This window comes from Tauraco erythrolophus, chromosome 6 (assembly GCF_009769465.1).
Source record: "Tauraco erythrolophus isolate bTauEry1 chromosome 6, bTauEry1.pri, whole genome shotgun sequence".
NCBI lineage: Eukaryota > Metazoa > Chordata > Aves > Musophagiformes > Musophagidae > Tauraco > Tauraco erythrolophus.
Genome location: NC_141470.1, coordinates 26,200,089 through 26,225,314, shown reverse-complemented (window position 1 = coordinate 26,225,314; position 25,226 = coordinate 26,200,089). Strand labels below are relative to the sequence as shown.

Below are 25,226 nucleotides of genomic sequence, written 5' to 3'. Positions count from 1 at the left end.
TTCGGGAAAATTAAAATTTCATTTCATTACCTTTTCAGTCTCCAAAAATTTGTTTTCAAAAATGAACAAGATGCAGTTTCTAACAACTTCCAGCCTTTGTGCACTGTTGAAAATTGTGCTTCCTTTTTCCATTATGGAAACTAACAAAGAAAAAGAAGAATATACATCTGTGAAACGTCTTCTGCAAGAGTCACAAAGAACACCAGAAAGTTCTTTTTAAAAAAAATTGAAGAATGTAACGTGCCTTCCATTTTGTTCTGTTAAGCAAATACCATTAGTAGGCATATACAGATGGGAACATAATATCCTAAATCTTTGGTTTTCCTATATTACCTTAAGAAAAAAAGTGCTCTGAATTTTAACTAGAGCAGTTGATTCTCTTTAATACTTGTTCCATTTGTGCCATATAGGCACAAAGAGATTCCAACCTCTAATATAATAATGAAATATCTAAATAAATAAAAATTAATAAAAAAAAACATATATGAGTGTGTGTTCTGCAGTGTACTATGCAACTTGCATATTTCCTAGCAGCAGATGACTATTTTTCCCTAGGAAATTAATGGGCCATGCCAAGAATTCTGTGACATGGAATAAAATCTGACAAACTTGTTCTCTTATCTAGATTCCAATTTGATCAGATCTAAAGATTATTTTCTTAATGCAGTGTTTAGCTCTGAATTTTCAAGAAAATTCAGAATGGAAGAACTAACATTCTCTTTTTCTCCTTGGTGTCAAGTAAACAGAATATAAATGCAGAATATGCCCTTCTTGAAGACAATAATGAGCTCCTAATATCCAGGGATTTTGACACACAGGACAGCAGGGAGTATGTGTGTGAAAGCTGTTCCTTGAAATAAAACCACAACAAAAAACCACAAACTTTGACATAAAAATCAATATTAAGAAAGAAAACGTTCTCTTGAATCTAGCCTTTAAAAAAAAGACAGCAGAACACATGCACATATCCTTTAAATTTCCTGTAAGTAACAGATTCAATGATAGAGTCAACAGCAAAGGCAGGTGAATAGAGTTTCTCCTCTTATTACATAAACTCAAAGAGAAACAGGCCTGGAAGGGGCCTCAAGAGGCCACCTAGTTCATCCTGCTGTCCCTAGACAGGATCAACAGTATTTATGTTATTTCTCATGTTTGTCTAATAAGTTCCCAATGTTCTGTGATAACAGACACTCCATGGCTTCATAAGAAATCCATTCAACTGCCTCACAGTCCCCATTTTACCAAGTTTTTTTCCTGACAAATAACTCTACTTTTATGCTGCAATTAAACCCATTATTTCTTATCACTAGAGATTATTCCCTTTCTTTTTTTAATGGCCTCTTATGAAACTGAAGACTGCTATTATGTGTTCCCTCAGTCTTCTGTTTTTCAGTCTAAACAACTCTCCATCTTTCCTTGTAGGTCACATTCTCCAGACCACTGGTCATTCTTGTTGCTTTCTTCTGGACTCTCTCCAACAGAACCAAAAACGGAGACAGTCTTCCAGTGTCCAAAAATGGATACAAACTATCCAGCTAAGGTCTTACTGAGTACAACGAAAAGATTTCTCCATGGGGTTCACTGACTGTACTCCTGTTTATACATCCTACTAAGATGTTTGTCTTTTTTGCAATAGCTTGATATAGTTGGGTCATGTTTGCCCTATGATCACTATAACCCCCAAATTAGTTTCTGAAGAACTGTTGCCTAATGAGCTGATCCTGCCTATGCAAGTGCAATACCTTATTTGAAGAAAAACATTAGAGAAGGATAACATTCAACAGAGACGAGATCTCTGATTTTTCAAGATTGACTTGAATTCTGATGCCATCCTTCAAAAGTTTTGCAAGCTCTGCCAGCTTCATGTGCTCTGCAAGTTTACTAAACACACTTGTTTACGCCATTATTCACACTGATGAATATGACTATGACTAAGAATTTTTCTAGCATTAAAATTAAACAGACAGGCCTACAATGTCTACATTTATATTGAAATACAGGTATATTTGAGACAGATGCTATGTTTGTTCCCTGCTTTTTTTCCAGTAATTTACATGCCTTCCACTAGTATCAAAGTTCAAAGCTTGGTTCAGCCAGTCCTACAAGCAACCTAATGATGATATTCATCAGACCTAGACAAGCAGACTATCTAATTTAATAGTTCAGTCTATCTCAGATCAAATCCTTTTTTGTTGTTAGTAATTATGCCACTCACACTCTGGATGTTTGGCTTCTTAGTAAGGGCTGATGCAAAAGGGCTTTTAAAATTGCAAAGGCAAACACACAAGTCTATGTACTAAAGGTTACTATGTTCACTAAAAATACCGTATTAATATGAAACTGGGAGCAACCATTGCAGCCGTGCTAGTTATACATTCAACTCATGAGACGTGAAGGCAAACAGGTAAGTCAGAGAACAAGTACACATACCAACAGGGGGACCGGCTGGAACAACGCACTTCTTGTCCCCCCGGGTGGCAGGGGGGGCACCCTGGCTCCTTGAGAGGCCTTCCTGGAGGAGCTCCTGCACCCGGCACTCATTGATTCGAGGGAAAGGGAGGATGTGAACCCGCAAGTGGGAGCCCTCCGTGGGCCGTGGCACTTTCTGGAATGCTATGTGGGGATTTGGGTTCTCCTGCAGGTCAAAGGAAAAAACACACAAACATATTACATAGTGTTACCATCTGTCTCATCCAATTGTATTGCTGTTTTGTGTATCTGCCATACATGACAGATTAAGAAGCCAAGTATCTAATGCAGCTGATTAATAACGTTTCCTATTTGTATCACTCTTGATTCATTATCTGTAATACTTCCAACTTTGTTAAAGGTTTTTATAACATTATTTTTGTCAACACGCAAAATTCAAAAATAAAATAAAAAAAAAATCACCGTTTAACTTAGTTTGATTTTATGCAGTGAATATTGAGGACTTGAATAGAAATGAGTTTGACAAGCTCTTCAGTAGAAAGAGGGTTGAAGAATATTAAAACATACAATCTCGTCACTGACTACTGAGAAATACTCTCATCTTGATCAAGACTACAAAGTGAAAATTCACTTTTCCACCATGTTGTATCAAATTATGGCCACCCCTCATAAGGGACCAATTTTTTATCTTTTGTATGTCCCACAAAAACATGTCACACAGCTAACTGTTTGCACTAAAAAAAAATGAAAAAAGTTAATACTGCTGATCAAAGAGAATATATGATGAGCCTAAACTACAAAGGAAGTAAAAAGAAGCTGTCACATCAGATTTTCTAGTGTTCTCAAAGGATAGAAAACATTTCTATTGTTTCAGAACTATCTGAATATCCACTGTGAAAATAAATGTTTGCCTACAATGGTTTTTCACTCACTCTTCTATGGTCTTTGTTTTCTTTTTCTTTAAAAGCAAATGTAATAAGCAGCCCTCAAAAAGGCTTATTCACAATTTAAAAAAATTTTAAAATTCAGTTTCACATTGCAGAACGCTGACTTACTTGTTTTGCCAAAATAATTGTTGTAATTACTAATTGCAATTACTACGTAATTATTATATGTCTTGATCTTGACATTATCACACAATACTGTAATGCTGCAGACATTAGCAAAATATACCCCGTGTCATAAAACAGAGATGACTGTATATGGGATATTTGAAGACTTGCTCTATGCAGGTAAACTCTGTTGGTGTTCGCCAATACCAGACGCAGTATCAGTGCAATATGCGTTCCTACATGCGGACATGCATCTTCTGCCTCTGCTGTTCAGCAATCAGAAGGACCATGTACATCACAAACCACTAAGTTTCACCCAACGGCCTCCACATTCATTTCAGCTTGTTTAAAACACACTTTACACAAAGACATCCTGAAGAGAAAAAGATACGAAAATTCACCATTCCTTTTAATTTTTTTCTTCAAATGTTTGATAACTTTTCCTATATTTTTTTTCTGGCTTCAGGTTGAACCTTCTACAAAACAGAGTCAAGATCTACATGTTCCACAAGGATTCTACCACATCTCAGGTCTTGAAGATCACATCTCACATCTTGAGGAGTGTAACGATCAAACAAACAAACAAGGATATTTTCATTTCTTCATTCATATACCAGGGGTTATCATTAATCATGTTTTAATTCACTGTTTTCCAATTTGACTCGATGCTGTTACTTATTACTGGCTAAGTACCACTGCCAAAGAGTGCTACTCAGTCAATTAGGTTTCTGTTGTACAAGCACAACTAGTTTGCAATAAAACTTGTAAACAGGAGCTAGCTTGATACTTTCGTTTACAGGAGCAAAAGAAAACACGGAGATCAAATGCATCAACTTGAGAAATAGCAGTCAAAACAAACCAGCAACTTAGCCACACAAATTCTCTGCAGAGTAAAGTTTAGTGAAACAAGCCAAAAATCTAGCTAGGGGAATGAGAGGAGCAGATTCCAGGAGAAGCAAAGCAGAGAAAGGGAACACAATCTCAGCAGGGGCTATCAAATGACATAGAGCAGAAAAAGTCAGAAAGGGAGAATAACTACTCCACATTCCATTTCATGGAGAAGAGAGATCCAGAGAAAAGATACAGAAAGAGTTACTTTAATTTTGGCCATCACAGACCTATATCCCAGCTGTATATGCTATTAGGAACGCAGGTCTTCGACTACTGAAGCAGTACATGCCAAAAGCTTGTCTAGATTTTCCACTTGTACCAGCTAGACTAATACAAATATTATCTCTCCCTAACAAACCTTGTTTCTCATAGATATCTAGACTGTCAAGAGCTACAGTATGATGACTATTTAAATTGTGGAACAAGATGTCAAAACATGTCATGCAGTGAGTTTACAATCAGGCAGCTCTAGGTATAACTTACAGAAGCAACGTTACTCATCACAGTACTTTATTCAAAGATACATAACTACTAAAAAATCTGACTTTTAAATACACTGAGTCATTGACTTAGTGGTAGTGAAGTAGCGGGTCAATTTCAATGGCATAAATAAATCTCATCGTAAGAAAACACTAAAACGAATTGGTTTTCACACCGATCTTAAGAAATAACATAAGTGAAAAGTTGCACATATGCACATGCGCTTATGCTTTATATGGTCTTTCATTCTAAAAGGATCTATATCCACTGGAAAACAAATATAAATGTTCACCATTTCCTTTGGAGCAATTTAGGATCATAATAACAATTATACTGTTCGCAGCACATTTATGGGATAGTACCACAATAATCATATGCTTATTACAGCCCTTGCTCTTGGGAAAATCAAAACTTTTAAAAGACAGATTGATTTCAAAGAAACTTTAGTGCAACACAAGAAGGACATGGAGCTGCTGGAGCAGGTCCAGAGGAGGACAACAAAGATGATCCGAGGGCTGGAGCACCTCTGCCATGAAGACAGGCTGAGACAGTTGGGGCTGTTCAGCCTGGAGAAGAGAAGGCTCCAGGGTGATCTTATAGCAGCCTTCCAGTACCTAAAAGGGGCCTACAGGAAGGCTGGAGAGGGACTTTTTAATGCCCTTTTCAAGGGCATGTAGTGATAGGACAAGGGGTAATGGATTTAAACTGAAAGAGGGCAAATTTAGTTCGGATATAAGAAAAAAAATTTTCACTCAGAGGGTGGTGAAGCACTGGAACAGGTTGCCCAGAGACACTGTAGATGCCCCATCTCTGGAAGTGTTCAAGGTCAGGTTGGATGAGGCTTTGGGCAACCTGGTGTAGTGGAGGGTTTCCCTGTCCATGGCAGGGGGGTTGGAACTAGATGATCTTTGAGGTCCCTTCCAAGCCAAACCATTCTATGATTCTATGAACACTGCTCATTTCTTCTGCTATATCTTCCCCAAATTTTATTTTGCTCATCTATGCCATCTGATGAAAATGAATCAGACTAGTTTACTTTAATATTGTCCATTGACTTTCTAACAAAACTAACAGTCCTGAATGTCTCAAAACTGTCAACCAATATACCTTCTGACAGTGTTAACCTGAAAGACCGACATGAATTCGAAAAACACGCTTTGCTATATACAGCACCACTATTAAATTCATAGCAGAGAATTTAATACTTATTAAGAAGTTTTTTTTTCCCCAATAACTTAATTTTAGCTCATAAGAGAAGATGATTCCATCAATACTTATAATTAAGAGACTGCTATAGGATGAGGAGGTGTACCATGGAATAAATAATTTTTTATTACGGAAGAAATCTCATGGATGAAATGAATCTGTGTAAGAAAAATTCTGATGCCTGATGTTTCTCTTCATTTTCCACAAGATGCATCTTCTTATCATAAGTCTGAAGTGTCAGTGTAAAGGTATCAGTGTTAAGATACTGAAATAAATATGCTACACCACACATGGAGAAGAGATAACATTCCATGTATGTTTTAAAATGTTAATTGGTTTTAGTCCACAGAGACATATTTGCTCTCTCTTCTAATGTCTTCTGTCAACAAGGCAGATTAAAATGTGTATCAATTCTTTCCTCCAAAAAAAGTATTATAGTCATTTGGCAAGAAAAGAGATGTATTTAGCATGGACAGGTTGTAGCAGAGAAAATAACAGTTTATATACATTATGTGAATACACACTAAGAAAATAGACTATTAAGTAGCTGTAGTTAATAGGTAAACCAATACTAGCATTAATAAATCAGTATTGCTATATTGAACTTCCCTCGTACGTACAAAAATTGGTGACATTTAAAGTTCTGAAGTCTTTTGTCATAATACAGATGACGACTACCACAAGCAGTCATTTCCAATTTCAGACACTGGATCAATCTCAGAAATACAAATTTTCAATGTACTATCTCAACTCTAAAAGCACAGCAGGTATAGTAAACTTACATTTTTGAAGAGTTGTTCTGCAAGTTCTCTAACATGCTTTATCATTTTTGGTGGATTACCTTCCTCAGCTTTAATTCTTTCTACTTCAAAGGCTACCAACTTTAAAAAGAAAAAAAAAAAAGAATAAAGAAAAAAAGAATACAAACGTTTATAATTCATCTAAAAATTATTTTTTTCCCATGTAAGTTATGAAAAGTTAATCTCAAATTGAAACTGAGCAAAAAAAAACCTGAACACTGAAAAATGTGCAATGTCACGTTGCTATGGGACATGAGACATTTTCACTTTATTATAGAGCTTCTGTTACCAGACTTTACAGTCCTACCTAACACAGAAAGTCCTACATACCTAAAACATTCCTTTAACATTTCCAATACCACAATCTGTATTTCTCATACATACTACTACTATGTAGAATTAATACCAAACTCTATTTGTACTCTACATTCAAATAAAAGCCAGCACAGTAAAAATATGGCATTACTTTTTAAAAGAAAAAATCTTTGTCCCAGTTTATATTGTTGGGTATGTATTTAATGTACTAGTTCTCAATTACTTTTTCAATGTTTCTAAGAATACAATTGAATTACTCAAAATAATTCTGTACTAGCACATGTGATGCATTATGAAGTTCCAAACCAGACCAATAGGAACCGCATCACCATGATTTATACAACTGTTTAACTTCATACATACAGCAGGGCATAATTTTATGGAAGTAAGCTAGAATTGTATGCTTAGTAGAAAATGAGAATTGAGAAGTTTATACTAAACTTTATATATTAAACAGTGAGGATGTAGAAGCAATTAAATACTTTTTCACACGCTGAAATATCTTAGGTATTTAATTTACTTGAGAATATAAAAACAGTCTTCACCTCATCAAAAAGATCACAGGCTCTGAAAGGAGGACCCCTTTCTGACACAAAACCAGCAAATGCCATTCCATTGAGAACTTTGGTTAGAAAGTCATTCTCAATTAAGCCTCGCTGCCCCAAGAAGGCTGTCTGCAATACAGATCGAAAAAAATGGATGCATTTTATCAGTATCAAAACTACAACCAACCGTTTATGTACTAGGAGCTTAACATTTTCAACAGCTTATACTAATATATGATACTTTCTAATTAAATCTTTTATATTACCTAGTGTCTTTTTATACCTAAATTCAGAAGTGTGTAACAGGAAGCCTGATGCACACATTCTACAAATCTTACAGGTAATAAAATAGAAAACTAGTACTTTCAAGTATTTTCTTCTAATTACATATATATGTTTTCAAAATTCTTTGATTACTCAATGTGTCTTTGTACTAAATTTCAATGTTAACTTTGTTTCACATTTCATCACTGTCCCTGCAATTAGTCCCACTAAAACGCACTGACACAGTGCTGTGTCAAAACGATATGCTTATCACATGTAGATTCTTTTATTTTATTTTTTTAAACCTTAACACTTTTTCAAAAGACACAAATGAATACTAACTAAATATACGTCACTGCTTCTCTTTTACCTTATGGAAATGAATTACTGGTTCAGCATGAATTCTGATTAGCTGAAGACACGACCGATATCCTTGAAAAAGCTGTGCAAATAGCCGAAGGAAGATTGCTCGCACTTCTTTATCCTGTAAGCAAGAATTGAAAATGCTGTCAAAACGTTTTTTGTATTCTAAACTTTTCCACACTTTGTATAAATCTATCTGAGAAACGCCTACAAATTCATCAAACAATGCAGCAGCGCGGCACAGAAGTGGAGATACTTGTGCACATGTAAAGTTATCTTATATGAGGCTACAGTTTGACCGACCTGTCTGCAAATAGCAATGACAGATTTAGTACACACTCACCCATTTTCTCCCACTTCTCTTTTCTATGCCTGCACAACAGACCCTGGGCAATTCAAGTGTAACTGTTGGAGTGGTCATGTGGTGAACCACGTGAAGGAACTGCCATGAGAGAAAAACAACGCTCAAAAGAAAGGGGGTATTTTAGCCTGGATTTATTCCCTAAAGTAAGTGTGGCTCTGCAGCACCACACAAGTAGTGCCATTGGAGTGGGCAGGGAACCACAGGAGCCCAAGCTGGCATTGCTGCTGCTGGGGGAACCAGGCTCAAAGTATCACAGGTATCACCATAGTCATCCACTGTGGCTCCGCCAGCTGAGCGGACTGTTCTAAGTTTGCCCAGCGACTTCTCTAGGATTTGAGTTCGCATCTTCACTTGCCAATCTACTGCAGCCAACATAAGCCAGGGTTAGTCTGAAAAGTTTTAAACAGTAGATCTTTAAAGTCCTGGTTTATTTTGGTTTAAATGAGCAAGGGAGTGCTTACATAAACATTGATGGGTTAATGGAAATGATGGGAACAGTTAGAGGCAGACCTGGGCAGTGACTGTGATCAAACCCTGTGTCACCCATGTTATTTTATCTAAGGTCAGGTACCTACTCAGACTGCAGCCATGTCTAAAACCTGAGGTCCGAAAAATCATTTTATGACCTCAGGTTTTACAGTATCTTAAAGGACTTTTTAAACAAACTCTAACTTTAAAAGTTACAAGCAGCAAAGAATATTATATTAACTAATCAGGTAAACAGATGATCAGCCAATCAGCAAGTAAATACCACCTAAATATATTAAAGCTTGTAATGATTTTTTACATAAATAAGCTTAGGTATATATAAGATTCTCTAAAGCTGTTCCTAGTGGAATATTTTTGTAGATGTCTGTTTATTCTTCACTGGCAGATGAGAGAGATCATTTTATTTTTAACTCAATTTTGTAAGGGCTCACTTGGTACTGAGAGATAGTCTCAGCTTCTTTGTGTCCAGGCTACTCTCCACGATTTTAACAGGTACCTTTATACCCTGACTTTTTGGACTACTTGAAAACACGGTAGTTTCTTTCAGATTTATTGAAATTTGTATTTTGATACAAAATTACACTGATTTATAACTTCAATATTCAAAGTAAGATCTTCGCTGAATTCTGTTGCTAGTTTCAATGAAATATGAATGACATTTCCTGTCTTCAGCAATGAAAAAACTCCAATCTTAAAGCAAGAAATAACAACAAATATATTGTACCACTTACAAGTTTTATGTTTTCAAATACAGCTACACAAAAACCAATGTGCGTTCTTAAATCAAATTGGCTTTTGGATTTTAGTTTGGACTACCAACTCAAGTTCAATTCTGGATACTCCTACAAGCTAAAACGCGCAGCTTTACCAAGTAGTTAAAACGTTACCATGGTTTCACACTACTTTTAATCTAAATTAACCACATTTTAGTAGAAAGCTTTCTACAGGCTATTTTTACTATAGACATTACATATAGTTTCATTCAGGTTGAAAAGCCATTTAACCATATATGGTTAAAAACCATTCCCAGTATGTCCAAGTATACAATGTATAATAATTATCATTATTGTAAAACCACTGACTTATGTTTTGCTGACACAGCTATCACTCCTACCTTTATTCATATTTACTCTAAAAATCTACATCTTGAGTGACATCTTTAATGCATCTGAATCTTTTTTTTTTTTTTTAGAGGGGTGTCTATAAAATATCTTAGTTTTTTGTTTTTATACAAACGCACAAAAAGACCAGTTTGTCCACTCATGTAAAATTCTGCAGCTTTACTGGTCTACGAATCAGAGGAGGCACAGATTTAACTCAACAGACAGCAACATTAAAAGAAAATAAGGTGCTTCCATATGAATGCAAATATGTTTATAAAACCTTATAAGCCATTAAAATGCTATTAGAGGACAGAATGCAAAGTCCAATGGCATTTCTTTGCTTCACCAACAATACTATAAAGAATATAGATATGAAAAAGAAAACACAAAGTAGAAATTCTTAGAGGAAAGTTAGTCTAAAATTTCAACAGTTTTCTACTTGAGAAAATCAGACATCACACGGAAATCTTACCAGCATTTTTGAGTGTGATAAAGCCGTTCGTGGGGGAGGGAATGCATAATCTGCTGTTTCCAAATCAGGATGCAAAACCTAGAAAATATTTTAAACAAAATTTTTTCCATACAATATAACAAGATAAATTACTTTTTTTTTCTTTCTCAAATTAATTTTTACTGATAGCTAAGTGTTTTAAATAATAGATTAAGTTAAGTAATGAAAACTGTATGGAAATAAAGGTGGGACTAATGTCTCAACTTCAGGTTTCTGTAAGTGAGCTGGTTATCAAAAACTCCTATTACAGCCAAGGAAGCTAGTCAACACAGGGATTTTAGAGTTGATTCTTCTGAAACAGATTAACAGATATAAAATTCTTCTCTTTAAGATAAGAAGATTTGTTCAGAAGCCTCCAAATAAGGTGTTTTCTAACTTATGACAATGATAGTAAAAAGACAAGCAGAACTACTTTTTTTGGTGATTCTCTAATGTAGAATTCTTGAATATTGATATAGAGGCATCATACAAATAAACTTTAAGACTAATCAGTTATTCACTTGTTTAACTTCAAGAATATCTACAGTTGAATTTATAAAAACAGAGAAGAAGCTAAACTGAATAGTAACAATGCTGCTCAAATACTGAGGTTGAACTCATTAAAAAAACATTATTAGCAAGGAAAAATCACTGCCTACCTCTTGACTAGTGAAAAAAGATTTCAGTAGTAAATTGCTGATGATATTAACTCTAACTTCTTCTAAAATATACTAAAGATATAAGATACTAAATTATTCTAAAAACAGAAATATTGGCATGAATCATAGTTTTAAATCTCACATTTCCAGTGTGTTTGAAAACTATTTAATACTGAAATTAATTTTTCATTCCTTAAAAATAAGTGAGAGGGTGGGAAACGGGGTTTATATCGAAACATACTAGAGAAAGCGCCATTTGAGTCTGATGTAGCAGTGGCTCTGGTAGCTGAGAAAGATGAATACATTCAGGAATTTTAATTGTACCTCCATCCAGGTCTGCTATGATTACATCTAACTGTAAGGGACAAACACATACATTATTGATCGTGCATACTTGTGAGCGCAGTTTAAAAACAGTTCAAATTTCATGATCTGCACATAAGCTAAAATAAACAAATTAAAACAGTACTAACTGTAATGCACAGAATGCTTTTGATAAAGGAAATACTTCAAATACTTCATATTACTGAATCCACCCATGAAAAATGAGTGTAAACAAAAGAAAGTGAAATTAGGCCAAACTTTCAAAAGCGACTTCTGTCTCTGGATGTTGCAGGTCTGTGTTTAGTGGTATCTGATAGGCTGTTTGCAAAAGGACACAGTTAGCCCAACTCTAAGTAAAATTAGATGTTTCTAGGCACCTCTGTAAACCTAGTTCAGTTTCTTCAAGCACACGCTTAAAAACTAAGCATTAAAATAATATATTTGAAAATCCTACATACATTGTTCAAACTCATGAAAAATATAACAAAGCTGGAATGGGATTCTAGTACCTTCCCAACCGGTACTAGAATCAAATCACTTCTCTCCTCTACTTTATAGTCTCAATGTAATTACAAAACAATTTATGGTTTTTCTTTTTTCTTCTCCTGATTATCCTGTCTTGCTTTCTACAACAGTATTGAAAACATAAATGAATTGCTCGTGTAAACATCTCTGAAGCACAGAAAATCTCTGCAACTAACGATCACTAATGCCACCGTGACTATGAACACGCTGGGTAGGCATACTTACAAGCTCATGAATGTCATTGCGAAAGACAGAATGTACGCCAATTATGAAAGGTGTTGGTGAGCTGAGAACTTCCAATAGCTGTGCAGGAAGAATTGGAATATAGGGATAACTGTGAAAAGAATAGATTAAATAAAATAAAAGATTCTGACTATCCTTTCACGTAGGGCAGCTTTTTTCTTAAAAAGATATAATCTTCCTGTTATGTATTGAATTTACTATAAACACTTGAATTTTAAAAACACGTAAGATGAAAGTATTAATTAAATACTCCTTTATAAAGTGCCACGCTGTTAAAAGAACATCTGTCAAGTAACCTCCAGAAATTATTATCTTATAGTCTACAATTTATTGTAAACAAGTGTTTTCTGCAAAATAAGAGAAGTCTATTTATATTTGTAGTGTTTATGCTATATGGACATTATATTTGTCTGCAACTTTTAAGTAACTTGGGACACTAAAGTTATGGATAATAATTTTATTTTAAAAACATGGTTAGTTTTTGGTCAGACACCCCAAATGCAGCCTTTCCTGAAATATCATTAATAAGAAATCTTTAAATGAAATCTTTTGCTTTGATATTGAAATGACAATTAAACCTTACATATTGAACTCTGTACTTCATGTATTGTTTACTTGATTTGACAATTTATAAAAAAACGGACAAACCAACAGTGTTTTCATTAGAGCAACATGAAAATCTAGATCTAAATTGATCAATGCATTTGAACTGAATATTTTAAATAAATAGTGAATATGTTTCTGAAATATTTTAAATAAAAACATTCTATTAAAATATAACTATCTTGTAAAACAGATGTGTCAGAATTAGATGTCTTCTTCCTAAAAAAAACCCAAATAGTTTGACATTAAATTTTCCATTTCAAAACATTGGCTTCAGATGGGGATTTTTAGAGAGGGTCAATTTGTGGATTTAAATTCATTCTCTGTTGGACGTTTGTCAGTGACTTAAAACAGAGATACAAGCTAATGCAGATGTTATCTTAAAACCACAGAATCTTTCAGGTTGTAAAGGGCCTCAGGAGATCATTTAGTCCAATCTTCTGCTCAAAGCAGGGTCAAGACCAAATCGAGATCAAGTTGTACTGGGCTCTGTCCAGCTGGGTCCTGAAAACCCACAAGGATGGAAGTTTCATAGGCTCTCTGTTCCACTGCTTAGCTATCCTCATAATAAAACGTTTTCCCAGTATATAGTCAGCAACCTCCCTCTCCTCTGTTTCAGTTTATGACCTCAATCTCTGGTTCTCCTGTCATGCACCTCCTCTTACTTAATGGCAGGCAGTTTTACCAGCCAATTAACGTTGTAAGCAGGGTTTCTATTGTATTTGTGGGTAGGATGTTTCTCCTTTTAAGTGTTTCCACTGCCACAATGCAATCAGATTTTTATTAATGATGTGTACAGACCAGGACTTATATATATGATCGTGAAAACCTTTGCTTATTTGAACAAACATAGCACAACTCTTTTTGTTAAGGAAACTGTAACATAAGTTATAAAATGGGTTATAAAACTGGTCAAAGAATTCAAAGAATCAAAATGCAACTCACCTATATTTGAGGGGAAACATCAAAGACTCCAGAGCCCTACAGGCATCACTAAGCCTCTGAAAACTTGCAGAGTGAAAGAGAACCTTATTTTCTGTAAGCACAGCACAGAATAAGCTGAGTACATTTTGGATGCCTTAGGAGAAAAAAAAAAAAAAAGAACTGTAGCAACATGTCAAAAGAAGAATCAAAATAACATTAAAATGTACCATTTTCTGGAGGAATTTTCAAAAAGCATATTGATAAATGCATGAACTGCCAAATCTCAAGTTTTTCTACCTTTTTTTAAACTAGTGCAGCTTCCTTTTTTCCAAGTTGCTAAAATACTTTCTGAATGTATTTCTACATTTCAAATATACTGTATTTTATCTCCCTTTCAATACCACTTTCAAAGATTTCCTCTTCTCAGCACAGATCCCAGCAACGCTTAATAATGACTTCAAACAGTATTGTGTGTATCTTCTGTATAGACTTCTGTGTATCTAGAATTCAATTCTGGTCACTGATGCAGGCTTAAATTCTAAACCTCTGTCTGTCTCCATGGGGATAAGAAAGATAAAATCATATTGCCTAGCTCAAAAGAAAATGGCAAAGAATTCCTAGTAAATAAATTCATATTTTATCCATGGAAAGCATGGAATCACCAGCCTAAAAAAAGGCAGTAAGAGTGTACATGTCATTAGAAGGATATGTTAACGAAGAGCTGACTGTTTAAACAAGACCCACTAGATTCACTGTAAGAGTCATGAATCAGATTATAGGGTGTTTTTTTTTTTTAATAAAACAACGCAATTTACTTAGGAGACAAAGCCACGTGCTTTCAGGGAAAACCAAAAATACACTTCCTTTAAAACAAAGTCCCATCCTGAGAAGTAGACATGTCTGAGATATGTAAGATATGCTGAAATTTATGAAATTTCCTGAAATATGCTGGAATGTATGATGTCTCCCTGAGGGCATAACTTGTGTTATCAGTAACACAGCCTGTACTACCTTTACAAAACTCCTGCTTATCTTACAATGATCTTCCCAATGAGAAGTGTGACTACTGAGAGCTACTATATTCACATGATAATTAACACTTTGTTTGGCTTAAGAAATTTTTATTCATGTTTTGACAAATCTTTTTTTTCCATAACGTATGAAAATATTCTTCGCAGGAGTGGAGCTTCGTTCATAAATATAAAAGGACAAGGATTCAGAGAAGGCTGTTGAGAAAAAGATTTAATGATGAACAAGTCAAACAAGAACATAATAGCTCGTGCTTTCAAACTGCATTCTCCAAGAATCCTACGGACAAACTCATGAAATCAAAGGCAGAGTCTTAAGAGGACTCAAGGACAGAAGGCTTTGTTATACTGCTTAAGTGAGTTACTGTTGCAAATATCTGCTACTGTTTTCAGCGGCATAATAAAATACAATGTAAGGATAGTGTTGAAAAAAAAAATGAACTAGCTTCCCCATGCAAATGAAATAACACTCATCAGTGAATGGTTAGAAGGTAACTTGAAATAGTGTCCTTTCTTGTGTATGTATTTGAACATAAAGTTAGAAACTGCTGCCTGTTTAAAAAAAAAAATCTCTGTAAGAAATTAAATACTTGAACTGCCCTTCTTATGCAAAACTGCTCTTGCTCCTTTCCCAGATTTAAAGTTTGTTTGGGAGTATACTTTTGTTTTAAACCAAGTTTTTGTTTTCAAGTTAAGTGGGCTTTTTTCACCATTTCATTCCACATCAAATGTCTTAAGACAGTTAGGAATACATTTTTTTTTTAACATCTGTCATTTTTTTCCTAGAATCAGATATAAAAATTTTCAAATAATCCTCTATAAACCTGTAATGTTCTGGCAGGTGTTACTGAGGAGAATAATACCAAAAAACCTCACAAATATTCACAGCATTTTGTGCAATTAAATTATCTAAAGAAAATCCTCTTGCGATCAAAATATCTAGAACTAAAAATTACTGAAAGAGATGATTTTCTATTCTGCACATCTTAAAACTGCAAACTAGGCTGAGAGGTAACAGTTCTGAAATATTTTCTGGATGTTATTACTTTAAACTGTGTTTTACAAAGAATTAAAACATTACTGAAATTTTTCAATTGAAATCAAGCTCCGTAAAATAAATTGCCCTTTTTCTAGCTACATGATATTCTCTTGCTGTGGATTATGATGATTCAAGAGTCTAGAAGGAATACCTTAATTCTCATACCTTTAGAAGTCTTAAAACTTATCCAGTACCAACATTTTTCACCTGAAATATCTTCTGAATATAAGCTTCCTCATCAGACATCAAAACAATACAGAATTCTCAATAGTAGATAACTGAGCACTTAAAAATGCAAAAATTTGATTAATAAAATACATGAATGGAGTAGAAATCAAGATTTTGCTTATGTATAAGGAGGACACCTGCAAGTACTTCAAAGCATTTGAACTAAGAAAGATGTGCATAAACCAGTCCAACTTCCTAGTGCTGGTGTGTGTCTATGAATCCAAAACAATATGGTTACATTGATTTTTTTGTTCTATAAAACAATTGAGAACACATTGGCTGTAAAGCACAAGATGACACAGTCTCCTAGGGACTACTAAAATGATACACTACAGTACAGTTAATACAGGTAATTTTCATGCTCATTTATAGCATTAACCTGTATGTCTGCTGGATTTTTATGTTTACCATTTTAAGAAATGGATTTTGGTTAAGTGTCTTCAATTTACAAAAAACTTAGACGTCTACTCATTGCAAATTTTTTTTTCTTGCTGATTTTTCCTGATAGCTTCTTTAAAGAACCGAAGTTCATTCACTCTATGTTAGAAGACAGGTCAAAACTCAGCGCTGAAGTTCTACAGAAGTTCAACTTGTCTACCTAATATAGTATGTTCTTGATGTCACGGTTTAAGCCCAGCCGGCAACTAAGCACCACGTGGCCACTTGCTCACTCCTCCGTTGCTGGGATGGGGAGGAGAAAATACAACAAAAGGCTCATGGGTCGAGACAAGAACAGGGAGGGACCACTCACCAATTATGGTCACAGGTCAAACAGACTTGACTTGGGGGAAAAAAAAAAATCAATTTAATTTGTTATCATTCGAATCAGGGTAAGATAATGAGAAATAAAACCAAATCTTAAAAACATCTTCTCGTCACCCCTCTCTTCTTTCCAGGTGTCAAAAAAGACTATCATCGTTTAGCCAAGCTGGCAACTAAGTACCACACAGCTGCTTGCTCACTCCTTCCATCCTAGTGGGATGCAGAGGAGAAAATATAACAAAACAGGCTCGAGAGTCAAGACAAGGACAGGGAGGGATCTCTTGAATTATGGTCATGGGCAAAACAGACCCAAATTGGGGAAAAATCAATTTAATTAGTTACTAATCACATCAGAGAGGATAATGAGAAACAAAGCCAGATCTTAAAAACTCCTTTTCCCCTCATCCCTCCCTTCCTCCTGCCTTTACCTCCTCCCTCAAAGCAGCGCAGGGGAAGAGGGAATGGGGGTTGCAGTCAGTTTGCTGCTCCACCATTAATTTCCAGCTACAGCATGGACTTTCCCACGAAGTCACAGTCTTCTTCAGGTGCAGCCATGGGCTCCGGCATGGACTGCTCCACTGTTAAGCTCCAGCTCCAGCGTGGGCTTCCCACAGAGATGCAGCCTTCTTCGAGCGCAGCCACACAAACGCGACACACCGAGCTCAACTTTGCTCACAAGTTCTCCATCTCCTTCCCCTCAGCAGCACAAGGGAACGGTGAATGGGAGTTGTGGAGTTTGTCACACGTTGTTTCTGCCGCTCCTTCCTCTTCATGGGGAGGACTCCTCACACTCTTCCCCTGCTCCAGTGTGGGGGCACTCCCCTGGCAGACAGTCTTCCACAAAATTCTCCGATGTGAGTCCTTCCCATGGGCTGCAGATCTTCACAAACCGCTCCAGTGTGAGTCTCTCCCATGGGGTGCAGTCCAACAGACTGCTCCAGAGCGGGCTTCCCACAGAGTCACAGCCTTCTTTAGGTGCAGCCACCTGCTCTGGCATGAGGTTCTCCACAGGCTGCAGGTGGATCTCTGCTCCACTGTTAATCTCCATGCACTTCAGCTGGACAGCCTGCTGTCTCACCACAGGCTGCAGGGCAATCTCTGCTGCAGTACACCTCCTCCTTTGCTGACCTTAGTGTCTGCATAGTTTTTTCTCTCAAATCCTACTCTTCTCTCCCCTCCGCTGTCCCAGGCCCAACGAACCCTGGCGGGACAAGCTCCATCCAGCAGGTGCTCCATGAATGGAGAATGTCAGAGCAATCCCCAAGTCCTGATTTAGGGGAAATGAAGGCCCTTGGCCAACACTGCTGGGCTACAGGAAACCGCTACCCAGCCCGGGGCTGCCTACGAGGCACCACCACCGCTTTGCTGTGGTGCCACCCAGCAAGGGGCAGCGGCTCAGCGCAGACAGCTGCCTGCATGGGAGGCTGGGGCTGAGACCCGTGCCTCTCCCCTCTCTCTGCTGCAGGTTCCCCCAGCAGTTTTTTTCTTCTCTTCTTAAATAGTTATCATAGAGGTGCTAGTGCCATCACTGACTGGCTCAGCATTTGCCAGAGGTGGGCCTGACTCCAAGCCAAGGAAGCTTCTAGCAGCTTCTCACAGGAGCCACCCTTGTAAGCCCCTCCCCTGCTACAAAAACACCACCACACATACTCAATGCACTTGGTAACCAGAAAAATAAGGTCTTAATTTCTATAAAACTCAGGAGCAAAAAAAAAAAAAAAGTACAAGAACAACATGTTTGTCACCTGAACTCAACTACAGTAAGCCTGGAGTTTTCACTGTCTACTCTCCTCCTAAGGTTTTAGTGGAGGACAAAGGGACAACACTCAATAGCCAACATGTACTGGAATAAAATGAAAGAAAAAAAAAAAAGTAGTAAACTAATGATTTTTTTTAAATTTTAACTATTAAGCACTGGATGATGCAGTTTTTCAGGCCTTCATAGCTTCACTAGGGAAATTAGTCTGGTTTTGCTGCATATTAGTGACCACAGATAAAGCTTCAGTTTGTACTCCATGAAGGCATTTCTCATTGTAGTTTCAACAGCAACAATATAATTTTATATTTAAGATGACAATTTCAGCAACTATCTCCCATGTATAAACTTGATGCCACACAGAAGAATATTTACTGCAAACATGCTTTTATTACATTCCGCTAATTAGTCTCTCAGATGTTCACTACATTTTAACTGGCCCTGAAAGATGAGTTTGAAATGTTTGCTCTGATATGAATGCACCAGAGATAGCCTCAGCTTTGCTGAGCTGGACAAAAGCATTGCTTTATTTGCAAAACTTATGAAAGTGTCCAAAACTGATAGCATCTAAACACATCTCTCTCACAAATCAGCAGGTCTTGTAAGGAATAGCAAGTAAAACCCAGGAAGGACACTGGAAAATATCCAATCTTCCCTGTGAGTTCAAACATGGACAAAGCCATCGCCAAAGCAAGTAGACAGGCTGGTAGGGGCAATGAAAGCTCACTGGCCAACTGCTCACATATCAAAAGAGATAAGAAGCATTGCCCCTCCAGTTTGGCAATGTGTGTCACATGTCCAAGTTAGCAGGTCCTTGGAAAAAGCAGCTAAAAACAGCTATGAACTATGAACATGACTGTCGTGCAATCTATCATTGACTAAAATCCCTGCACATGGAAACATCTCAGCAGGGCAGCAGAGGACCAAGTGCAGGATACAGATCTCCTGCACACTGTCTGTGCACCTGGGCTAAGTCCAAAGGCGTACAGGACACCGGCATGGGAAACGTGCCATAGTTACCTACTGTAACAGAAGTAACTTCATAGATGTTTCTAACTTCAAGCTGAACCTGGAATTTTTAATGGATTACTTCTCCATCTAAAAGTTATTTCTACATTCTCTCAACTGTTTTCTGTGTTCCGAATGCATAAAAAGCAGAAAGTCACCTCACCAAAACTAGCCACATTTCAGCAGAAACGAAAAAAGAGACTAGGAATCTTGTGTGCTTGCATTTGAAAATAAAGTTATTTTAATTTCTGCAAGGTATCTACAATATAAATGAATATACCACTATGAGAGTATTTGATTTGTCCTGTGTAATCAAAGTTCATATAAAATGCATAAATAACTTACAAGAAATAACAACACTATAAAAAAACAACCCTCGAGAAATAACCAAGGTAATTTCTTCAGGTATTTTTCACAAAAGCCAGTTTAAAGTGAAAACTTCACTCGCTCTTACCCTTTTCTTTCCTGAATGAAAGCTTCAGAGCCTAAGAAATAGTAAGTTTATACCTAAGGAGAGGTTCTGAAGTTGTTTTGTTTTTTGTTTTTTTTTTTTTTTTGGGGGGGGGCCAGGGGGGCATTGTTTGGGTTTGGGGTTTTTTTTTGCATAATAAAAGTGCTCTTCCCATTGAGAAGCTAATCATCAATATTGACCAACTTGTGAAAACAGGCTACTCAGTTTGGAAATGCGCTTGGACAGTGAGACTCAGGCTAACCACTTCCCGTGACTGAAAAACTTGTACAGTCCAGACAGCTTCTTTGGTGCCAGTTGTTTTCCTTCTCTCTCTTTTTTTTTTTTTTTTAAATACTCTGCATGCAATACAGAAGAGTAGAAAATATATAAAACCCAATCTACAACATAGACATCTAATCTGGAATTTTCTTGTTTTGAAGACGATAGCTGCTAACTCAATACAAAATTACTGCTCCATGCGTACTTTGGAATATATATTTTCAGGAGTATGAGCAATATAATGACTGTGACAGAAATTTTCATCTGACAGAATCAAACTAATCATAAATCCTAAGACTTTTGATTACTTTCCTTTTTTAAACTGTTTAAGCCATTAGTTAAATTATTTGACCAAGCCACCAAGGTGTTGTTTCAAGTCCTGCATGTTGTTTACTGAAAACAAACAGTTCCGAGTAACAGCCTGAGCCCAGTTTCCTCATGCCACAAGACACAATCGTGTCTGTCTATAACCTTGAACCGTGTACTGGTCTTCAGACTCCACACTACATCCGATGCTAATTTGTCAGGGCATAAATAGACAACACGAAAAACAACAAACAAGTTGATTTTTACAGATTACTCTTTTGCAGTCTACAGACAGACATCCTGTAAAATATTATACATATGCTGGAAAATTTTGAATGGAGGCTTCCTGACCTTCACTGTTTTCAAGTATTTAAAGAATCTGTAATTTGTACTAAATTATCTGACATCCTACATCAACAAATGTATCATTCTGCCTGCTTCCTGTTGTTCTAGAATTTAAGTATTTATTTAAGCATGATTAAAAAAAAACAAACACGAAGTGTACTTGACAAATTATTAACTGTCCTCTATATTGCATGAAATCAAAATATTATCACTAATTTCTTCAGACTTTCGTAAAGAGTTATAAACATGGATTTGGAAACTCAACTAGTTGAATACATTATTATGCCAATATGCCATTCTTGAATTACTGGACACAAGAAAAAGCTTAATAGACAAAATAATCCATAACTTAGCCAGACTAATCCAGGAAATGGGTCAACAAAGACTGAAAAGCCTTTCTGAAAGGCCACTGGAGAGTGCATAGTACAAGTTCTGTGCCAGGCAGTGTCAAGCTCTAAAGATAACCAGAGAAAAAAGTAGAGAAAAACAAAACTCTTTTCATTTTTATTTTTAGATGTAGCTGCAAAGCACTGCTAATGAACAAAATACAAGCTTAACTAATAAATAAGAGGCAACAACTGTACTCAGTAAGCACAGGTAATCCTTGCCAAATTGCATTGACTTGTGAATCCAAAAACTACACGGTATCTCCAAACAACCATGCACAGTTAAAGCAAACCCAAAAGATTGCTTTGTCACTCAGTTCAGGATCAACTCACATTTAGAAAAGTATACAGTTCTGTGATTAGGGTAGGACTGCGCTGCACACTACACGATTAAATCACAGCCAAACTTGCTTACAAATGGGGAGCAATTCAGCTGTGCCAGCAGAGTTTTGTGAGGGTTAACTTATCCTGCTTTCTGGCTGGGTAATACAGGGAACATGAGTCAGACAAGTACCCCAAGAGATTAATTGATTTGGTCTTTGACAGGCTAAGGAGGAAGCGAAGCAGTCTCTAAAGCACAGAGCCTTCAGCTAAGACTCCCTCAAACAATCAAACATTTCACGAATAAAGCGTTCGTACTAATTTCTGAGCACACAGAAGCAAACATGAGTGTGACACGCAGTACTGAAACCAAAACACATTTTGAAGATATAAAATTTTGATTTTGGAACTAAACTGTAGGCAATTCAGTACCTGAACCATAAATGTTGCATGTTCTTTCTAAGAAGCAGGACAGAACGAAGGTTCTCTACAAATCAGCCTTTGGAGAGGGTGGAAGGGGTAAGGAACAGGACAGCCATACAGAAAGATTCCGATATAAATGCCATAAAAGCCAACTGATCAACAGCATATGAAAGAGACTGTGAAAATGAGTATATATTAAAAAACCAAGATCTCTTCAGCTGATGGATAAATATTTCTACCACTACTACTCCCCCAAGGTCTAACAATATCAACTGTGTTCTGTCAACACTAAGTCAAGCAGTTGGCTGTTGTCCAAATCCAAGATTACACAGGCACAAGGAAACTAGGATTAAGCACAGTATATGATCTACTTAGGAAGACAGACGGCGATGTCTGTCGTTTGCATGTTGATATCACTTCATTATTACCAATTTCATTAAATCCCTCTGCAGACTTACTTAAAGGAACAGCAAAAGCCCTCTGGATTTCTTGAGCCTTCAAACACAACTCTGTCAATACACTGAGTGAACACGATCAGCACTTTTTTTTTTTCCAGAGACAATGATACAGCTAAAGACAATTAATAATAAAATATTTAGATAATAAGGCCTTCATCCCTGAAAGAGGGAAGTGTAAAACCATTTCACAGGCACAGTTTTAAAGCAATACATATCCAAAGTGAGACTGATAAACTCAAGATTTACATGAGTATGTTGAGTGAGTTTTCTCAATAAAGCAGAAAAGCCAATGGAAAGCAAAATGAAGGTTTCATATACAGGAAGTACTCACATGGCAGGGAGGTAAATGCCAAATTTACATTAAAGCAATAATTCTGAATTATACAAACATAACCTGCATGACTAATTGAACGTTTGCGACTGATTCTATGTCTGGCTCATATAGAGAGGCTTGGTAAGTGCTGCTAAAAATAGATTTAGTCATATTAAATGCTGAGTTTATATTTTTTCTTTTTCATTTTTTTACTGAACACACATCAAAACCAAATTCCAGTGGAGACTAAATGCCAAGAGAATGTCATTCAAAGTAGGTTTGCATATAAAATTAAATTCAGAGTTGTGAAGGGGAAGATAATCTTCATGCAAATCAAACATGAGATTAATTTTTTTCACCTACAGGGAGGGTGGCAAGCAATATTTCTCTATACTGAACTGTCAACTATCGTATTAAAACAGAAGTTTTTGTTCCCTTATTGCATGTCCTTGTACGGACGCAGGCATTAACATGTAAGTAGTAGTCTATTTGCTGAAATATGAACTATTTCTGATGAAATATGAAATATTTTCACATATTATTTCACATCTCATCTTCTGATTAGTTACTTAGTTATGTAGTAAGATACCTAAAAGAGGAAGCTATTTAGTTTGGATGTTTATCCCATAAATATCTAGTATTCCAGTCCTGAGAAAGTCAGAAGTAAGGATAAACAGTAATCCTATACAAAATTAATATCAGGATACATAATTTCTGTATAATCCTAAGAGGCCTGCACTAACCAAAACTCAATGAAATAATCTTGTAAAAGAATTTTGAGTGGACTAGGATAACGGACACACACTAATGAACTGAAATGCTACCAGATTTCCCTAAGTAGAGGTGGGTGAGTGCTACTGAAATGTTCCCACATTTTTAGAAATTTTTATAGGTGATTTTCCTTCTTTAGAACTGCCCTTTTAAGAAACATGAATTTATTGTTTGTACCAAATATTTTGTGAAACCTTCTCTCCCACATACATCAAAAGATATGTTGGAAAAATAAGCACATGCTATAAAAATAATTTATAGCAGTTGAATTAGCCAAAATTAACTTTCTTTATTCTGATAGCAAATCTAAAATCAACGTGAAGGAGAACTTATGCGCAACTGCTGATTTACTTAAGTAATCAAAAATATACTGCAATTTATCAGCTCTCCAAATTGATTCATGTATGGTAAACTGTCTGAAAGTAAAGGAGGATTTCTGTTCAGCCACCAACAGACATTTCAAACTTCAGAAAGAGCATTAAAAAGCTTTCAAACAACCCCATTTGTTTTTAAAATTTCACATTAGAAATCAGGAAAATTATTACAACAAAGAAATATTAACTTTTCTGACTACAGATTCAAAGCTATGGCAGGGTGAACAGAAAGCAAAGTTATAACCATGACTTTTTAGAGACTATTGGAAATTATTCTGCATATAAGCTAATTAACAAACTATGTTATCTTAAAGGGAAACGGCACATCAAACTGAAATCACTGTATTTATCCTCTCATTGTCAATCTCGACAATTCAAGAACTGTTTCAGAATAAAGCCTGAACAACTTTCACATGTTAATGACAGCCTTTTTCTGGGACTTAGCCATGTTAGCCAGGGTAGCATCAGAAACCTGGTACGGCGATGTCCACTTACAAATACCAGTATATCACAGATTGTGATCTTGAAACCTTAATCTTTATTTACTGATAGGCATAACGTGCAAACCAGAATTTCTGAAAATATAAAGGTATATACTAAAGGTATGCAATCGGTACATTTCACTTTCACCAACGCAAGAAGCATATGAAAACACTTAATGACTTTCTACCTTGATGACAGATATTTTTGTCCTCTTTGCAGCAACATACAAAACAGCAAGTCCTGACTGATTTCAATCAAACTACAATGACTAATTCCAGATAACTACGTGGCATATTTATTTACATAAATTTTAAAAGCAAGTATTTCACTCATAGCTAAGAATAAAGCCAATAGATAGGCAAAATAGAGAATTAAGCCCACAAAATTAAGAGTGGCTGCAACATGAAAAAGAACAGTGTAACATA

The 25,226-nt window shown here is 36.1% G+C and overlaps 1 protein-coding gene across 1 annotated transcript in view; it reads right to left on the bottom strand.

The window, feature by feature from the left end:
- The window catches only part of SBF2 (SET binding factor 2), a 282,057-nt gene that overhangs the window by 104,951 nt on the left and 151,880 nt on the right, over positions 1-25,226 (bottom strand). Inside the window, exons 7-15 of the mRNA XM_086612941.1 lie at positions 14,092-14,224; positions 12,526-12,634; positions 11,693-11,806; positions 10,775-10,852; positions 8,354-8,467; positions 7,720-7,848; positions 6,842-6,940; positions 2,431-2,635; positions 31-140 (exon numbers count right to left, since the gene is read on the bottom strand). Coding sequence (XP_086469067.1) covers positions 31-140; positions 2,431-2,635; positions 6,842-6,940; positions 7,720-7,848; positions 8,354-8,467; positions 10,775-10,852; positions 11,693-11,806; positions 12,526-12,634; positions 14,092-14,224 — 1,091 coding nt within the window. The remainder of the gene's footprint in view (positions 1-30; positions 141-2,430; positions 2,636-6,841; positions 6,941-7,719; positions 7,849-8,353; positions 8,468-10,774; positions 10,853-11,692; positions 11,807-12,525; positions 12,635-14,091; positions 14,225-25,226) is intronic.